Below are 6,581 nucleotides of genomic sequence, written 5' to 3'. Positions count from 1 at the left end.
AGGTGGTGACTGTCACTCAGGACCTAGCACCTACTCACTTTTCTTCTTTGACTTTGGCTATAGGCAAAAGCTAGCATCTGTGGTCCTGAAGCATCACACAGATTTGTGGCCAATCCCTGGGCTCCCACAGAAATCACATTCATAGTCTGTTGTCAGCACCAAAGTTCTCCAGAAGAGCACATGCATGCTACTCTTGCAGCAAGTGAGAACACCTGAGAACCAGCATTCTGCATTCTGCTCAGCACCAGTGAGACAGACATGCTCTCCAAAGGCCTGCATCCTGCTGCGGGAGGCATTATTCACTCAGCTGGTATGTACTATGTGCCTTCTGCCATACTAGGTATGGTTGTGAAGGTTGAGATACATCAGTGAGACAAACAGATGGATTAGTAAAAAGTCAATTAGTAAGCCGGGCGCCGGCGGCTCACGCCTGTAACACTAGCTACTCAGGAGGCTGAGATCTGAGGATTGGTTGGAAGCCAGCCTGGGCCAAAAAGTCCCCATAACACTCATCTCCAATTAACTACTCAAGAGCCAGAAGTGGCGCTGTGGTTCAAGCGGTAGAGCGCTAGCCTTGAGCACCAAGAGGCTCAGGGAAAGCACTCAGGCCCTGAGTTCAAGCCCCACAACTGACAATAAAAGAAATTAATTAAAATTTAAATAAATAAAAAATGACATATAAAAAAGTAAGTAAAAAGTTAGTAAATAGAAGGTCTGAGAATTACTCATGATCTCAAGAGGACAAACTAAATTACGTGTTGTGAATATCAGAGGAAATCTTTCTGATAAGGGTATAATACCACTACAGCATTTTGCTGAGACCTGGGTGTCAAAGTTAGAAACAAGTGAGGGTGACAGTGGAGCATAGCAGGCACATTTGACTATTGGAAGGCGGTCAGGTCTGGGAGTAGGGAGGGGGAGGGGGAAGTGAGCGGAGAGGGGAACTGGGCCACGTGTGTGTGGTGGAAGCAGTGTAAGGTGGACTCGATTCAGGATAGGAAAGGAATCAGTTCTTCTAGGTTTTGTTGTTGCTTTATCTTGCTTTGTATTACATCTCCAGTCTCAAAGGTATTCCCAACTCCACCAACCAAGCAAAGGTCCAACTGAGACTCAGTGTGGACCCAACAAATCAGTGGAGTCACAAAATGGCTTGAATGTGTGCTCCTCACAACAGAGGCCGTTGAGAGTACTCAGGAGAAGTCTTCCTCTGCCAAACCTTGGGCACAATGAGTAACAAACTTACTCTGAGATTGGAAGACACAACCGCACCAGCTTGAGAGCCTGGGCCACGCTGAGAAGACCCAGCCCACCACTGTGTCGCTGCGTGACCCCCCAGGCAGCCCTGGCCATGGTGTTAGAGGCAAGTCACTGTCCTGATCAGCACCAAGGTACTCTTCCCTGATCAGCCTCACCTGCACAGTCCATAGTCGCCACCTATCAGAGAAGGCTCCGACTGCTTGGATGCACTCTCAGAGAGCTGCCCCCGGGGTCTTGCCTCTCTGGCAGCCACACCCCGAAGGCTCTGCAGCAACACCCACAGACAGCCACACACCCAGGCTGCATCTAGAGGGAAACAGCTCTGGGTCTGGCCCAGAAGAAATGAGTACCAAATACATCAGGGGGCCACAGGCAGAACCTGAGCTCCTTTCATCTAAAACTTTATTGGAGAAGCAGTTGAAGTTTCCATTTACATATATTACATCTTATATATCTTACACGTACACATCTGGTTCGTTGTTGAATTGTTGGTCTTCTCACTGATGCCATCTCTTTTATACCTAAGTGTAAGTAAAATAGAAACTTACCGCAGGAGATGTGCAAATTGAAATGTAGAAATGCAAGTAAAAGGGCAAGACAATATGCTTCCTCCAAAACCTCATGACAATTCAGTATCCAAATCCACAGATGCGGAATTGGCTGGAAAGCCAGAAAAGAATTCAAAAGCCTACTCTTTAGTAGCAACTCTTTAGAAGTGTTTTAAAATAGAAATATGTAAAATAAGGGTGTTGTTCATAAAATAAAGGCATTTTATTATGGTATTTATAACACGTATATAATATACTTGAATCAAGTATACCTGTATTTCTTTCTTAGCCACCCTGCTTCTAAATAGCTTTTGATGAGTTTCCTTGTGCTGTTTTTACTGGTGTGTATTTCAATACCAATCACCTCTTGTTACCCTCCTCTTTCTCTCTCCTTCCCACAAGCCTACTTTTTAAATGATCACTGACCTCAAATGGGGATCAAACTAACTTAGAAAATCAATTCAAGAACTAGACAAGAAAGTCAACAACAGATTAGAAATTTTGCAAGGAAATTGAAATTGTGGGGGAAAAAAACAGAAATTTTGGACACAAAAAGTGAAATAAAGAAAATAAAAGACATAGTAGACAACATCATCATCAGACAAGATCCAGCAAAAGAGATCAGGGTCCAGAGGGCTGTGGGTTGGAGTCAACCCAGGCAGAAAAGTTCCCAAGACTCCATCTTAAAATAACCAACCTAGCCAGGCCCACACCTGTCATCCTAGCTACTCAGGAGGCTGAGATCAGAGGATCACGGTTTAAAGCCAGCCCTGGCAGGAAAGTCTGTGAGATTTATCTCCAATAAACCACTAGAAAACTGGAAGTGGTGCTGTGGCTCAAGTGGTAGAACACTTGCTTTGAGCTGAAGAGTACAGGGACAGCGCCCAGGCCCAGAGTTCAAGTCCCACAACTGGCAAAAATAAAAAAAAAAATAACCAAGCTAGAGGAATGGCTCACCAAGGAGATTTCCAGCCATGCAAGCAAGCCAAGTAAGCATACGGCCAAGTTCAAACCCCAGTACTGGCTAAAGAAAGAAAGAAATCAACCAACTAACAACCATGACCACAACCTTCAAGAACATTGAGATCTGATTCTAAATTGTGTTGTAAAGGAGGAACTAAAATGCACAGGAAGAAACTGATTTAATAAAACCATAGCAGATGTTTCCCCAAATCTTGGGAAAGATATGGACACCCATATGAAGAAGGTATTTTAAACTCCAAATAAACATGACCACAGACGAAACCCAGCAGAGAATATAATAATTAAAATGTCAATACTAAAGAAAACAAAGAAGCCAGGCACCAGTGGCTTACACCTGTCCTAGCTACTCAGGAGGCTGAGATCTAAGGATCACAGTTCAAAGCCAACCCGGGCAGGAAAGTCCGTGAGACTCTCCAATAAACCACCAGGAAACCAGAAGTGGCGCTGTGGCTCAAGTGGTAGAGCACCAGCCTTGAGCTGAAGAACTGAGGAACAGCGCCCAGGCCCAGAGTTCAAGCCCCACAACTGACAAAAAAAAAAGAAAGAAAAGAAAAAGAAAACAAAGAAACTATACTAAAAACACAAAGACAAAAATGCCAGCATATACATCCAGATATACAATAGTCTCATGAACACTTATGAACACTCAGACCACCCAGCACAAATTCTAAAAACCAAGAGAGCATGGAAAACATATGTTAAGCTCTGAAAAGAATTCTACCAACCAATAATACTATATCCAGCAAAGTTTTCCTTCAATTTTGATGGAGAAATTAAGACATTGCAGGATAAGAACAAGCTAAAGAAATTCATGTCTACCAACCCTGCTTTACAGAAGATGTTTAAGCTAATACTATACATAGAAGAGGAAGAAAGACAGTTTCAAATTCAAGAGTTCAAAAAAGAATAAAATCCAGAAGACTAGATGAACATATGAGACCTAGAAAATTATCCAACATATTAAACACAGCAAACCAGCAAAATCCAAAGATGAATAATGATAAAAGTCAACACTCTAACTTGGAAAAATATTAAAAATAGAGCCACAGGAAAGAGTAAATATTTCTCAATCATACCTATAAATGCAAATGTTCTTAATTCTCCAGTCAAAAGACATGCATTGGCTGGGTGCTGATGGTTCACACCTATAATCCCAGCCACTCAGGAGGCTGAGATCTAAGGGCTGTGATTCTAAACCAGATGGGACAGGGAAGCCCATGAGACTCTTATCTCCAAATAACTACCAAAAAAGCCAGAAGTGAAGTTGTGGCTCAAGTGATAGGAGTGCTATCCTGAGCAAAAAAAGCTGAGGGATAGCACTCTGTCCCCGAGTCCAAGCCCCAGGACTGGCACACACGCACGTGTGCACACACACACACACACACACACACACACACACACACACACACACACCAGACTGACTGAATTAAAGACTAGGATACCATGAGCTGTGTACAAGATACCTCCATGTGAAAGAATGGAAAACAACATAACAAGCAAGAAGGAGCAGCTACTCTCAGACAAGCAGGTATCATTAGCAGAGCATTCTCAAGTAGCTACACCAATGGGATGGCGTTGAAAAGAGAGGCACAGATGCAGATGCACATTCGGATGCTACTGGCAAACAGTTACAATTGATGAGGAGTATATTACAGCCTAGACAAAATCACCTTTGAAAGAAGGAGAGAAGGAAGTCTCCTAAAAAGCCATGAATACAGCACTCAGAGACCTGGGTAGAAGGTAAGACACACAATACTGAGAAAGCTGAGGCGGACCCACAGAACTAATGCTGTAGAAGCTTCTGTCGAACGAGTCTCCTCCTGCTGAGATGGCAATGCTTCCTTAGTTAATGGGAACAAATTATCAAAGCAATGTCTTTCTGCAGAACCTGAGTAGCAGGGATGGACGAGTCACGTTCTCTCGCTCTCAGTGGTGTCAGGACACAGCCCCCACCCCAGTTCTCTCTGAGTTCACACCAGGGAGAGCAATCCAAGGGGAGGGAGGGGAATTCTTTCCAAAACAGGCTGTGGAGAGAGGCTGGGAAGGTGGCTCAGTGGTAGAGCGCTTGCCTTGCATGCCTGAGGCCCTGGGTTCCATTCCTCAGCACCACATAAGCAAAAAGAAAAAAGCCGGAAGTGGCGCTGTGGCTCAAGTGGTAGAGCGCTAGCCTTGAGCTGAAGAGCTGAGGGACAGCGCCCAGGCCCAGAGTTCAGGCCCATGACTGGACCCAAAAAAAAAAAAAAAAAAAACAGGCTGTGGAGAGAGGCCACATCAGGCCTTGCACAAAATAGGAAGGTGTAACCTTATGGTCCCTTCAAAACCTGAAAGAAAAGTGGCCAGCAGCCTCCAGAACCAGAGTAGAAACCACAGGGAGAGGCCCAGTGCTCCCGGGATGCTCCCGGGACCCAGGCGTCGGCAGCAAACTCAGAAAGGAGAGCAGACAACTGGCCCTGCGGGTTTTGCTCTCCCAGCTCCCTGCTGGGCCTCCCTTTCAGTGTGCAGCCTGCAGCCCTGGCAGAATCCACCCGAGGGCTCCAGACGTCTGAGGCCATGGGCATGCTGGCCGTCCTGCAGAAGCTCATTGCCTACCAACCACATCAGAAACCTCCATGTTGCTTGCATCCCATTCTCACAGTCATACCTAGACCACTCCATCTCGCTCACCCAAGGCAGGGGAACATCTTCCTGAGGGCCACTTTGACATCCTTGTTCCGCAGAGAGTAGATGAGGGGGTTCAGGGTGGGGCTAACGGCAGTGTACAACAAGGCGACCACCTTACCGTTTTCCAGGGAGGACCCAGAGGCAGGGAGCACATAGGTGTAGATGACCGTGGAGTAGTAGAGCGTGACCACCACCAGGTGTGCGGAGCAGGTGGAGAAGGCACGCCGCTTGCCCTCTGCCGAGCGGATGCGCAGAATGCTGGCGATGATGCTGCCGTAGGACACCATAGTCAGCAGGAAGTTGACCACACCAAAATAAGCATCTGCTATGACGATCATGATGTTGTTCAGGGTGGTCGGGCTGCAGGACAGCAGCAGCAGCGAGGGGACTTCACACAGAAAGTGACGGATCTGGTTGGGGCCGCAGAAATGCAGCCGCACCATAAGGCCGGTGTGCACAGATGTGCTGACGGCACTGACCACCCACACCGCGCTGGCCAGGAGGAGGCAGGCTGCCCGGCTCATCATCGAACTGTAGTGCAGTGGACGGCAGATGGCCACATAGCGGTCATAGGCCATGGCCGTGAGCAGCAGCAGCTCCGCTCCCAGGAACCACGTCAAGAAGAAGAGCTGGGCCATGCAGCCCCTGTAGGAGATGGTGCTGCCCTTGCCCAGCAGCCCCTGCAGGAGCTTGGGGAGGACAGTGGATGTACAGACAATGTCTAACAGGGCCAAGTTAGTAAGGAAGAAGTACATGGGGGTGTGAAGGACTGGATTCAGGCTGATGGCCATGACAATGATGGAGTTTCCTAAAAGAGCCAGGAGGTAAAGCAGAAGGAAGATGACCAAGAAGAGAGCCTGGAGCCAAGGGTCTCCAGAGAAACCCTGCAGGACAAACTCCGCCACAGCCGTGTGGTTGTTCACTGCCATTTGTAGGTGAGATCCTCGGGGTTACTGGACCTCAGCCAGGCCTGGCTGACCAGGCACATGTGGGTCCTGCCACTGAGATGGGCAGTGCTTGCTGTGGGCGGTGTGGCCACAGAAACACACAATTGAGATTGAGATCTCAACCCCAAGCCAGGAAGATGGCAGCTCTCCACTCTGCAAAAGCCCTAGAATGGCACCCCCTGCT

General features: G+C 47.3%; 1 protein-coding gene across 1 annotated transcript; it reads right to left on the bottom strand.

The window, feature by feature from the left end:
- Positions 1-5,324: 5,324 nt before the first annotated feature.
- On the bottom strand, positions 5,325-6,379 carry LOC138819877 (olfactory receptor 13A1-like). The gene has a single exon (XM_070011481.1). It carries the CDS (start codon positions 6,377-6,379, stop codon positions 5,450-5,452), a length of 930 nt encoding a protein of 309 aa, XP_069867582.1. The 3' UTR covers positions 5,325-5,449.
- Positions 6,380-6,581: the final 202 nt, after the last annotated feature.

The sequence above is a fragment of the Dipodomys merriami genome, unplaced genomic scaffold (genome assembly GCF_024711535.1).
Source record: "Dipodomys merriami isolate MVZ:Mamm:240054 unplaced genomic scaffold, mDipMer1.0.p SCAF_82, whole genome shotgun sequence".
NCBI lineage: Eukaryota > Metazoa > Chordata > Mammalia > Rodentia > Heteromyidae > Dipodomys > Dipodomys merriami.
The sequence above is the reverse complement of the archived record's forward strand: the minus strand, read 5'-3'. Positions and strand labels throughout refer to the sequence as shown.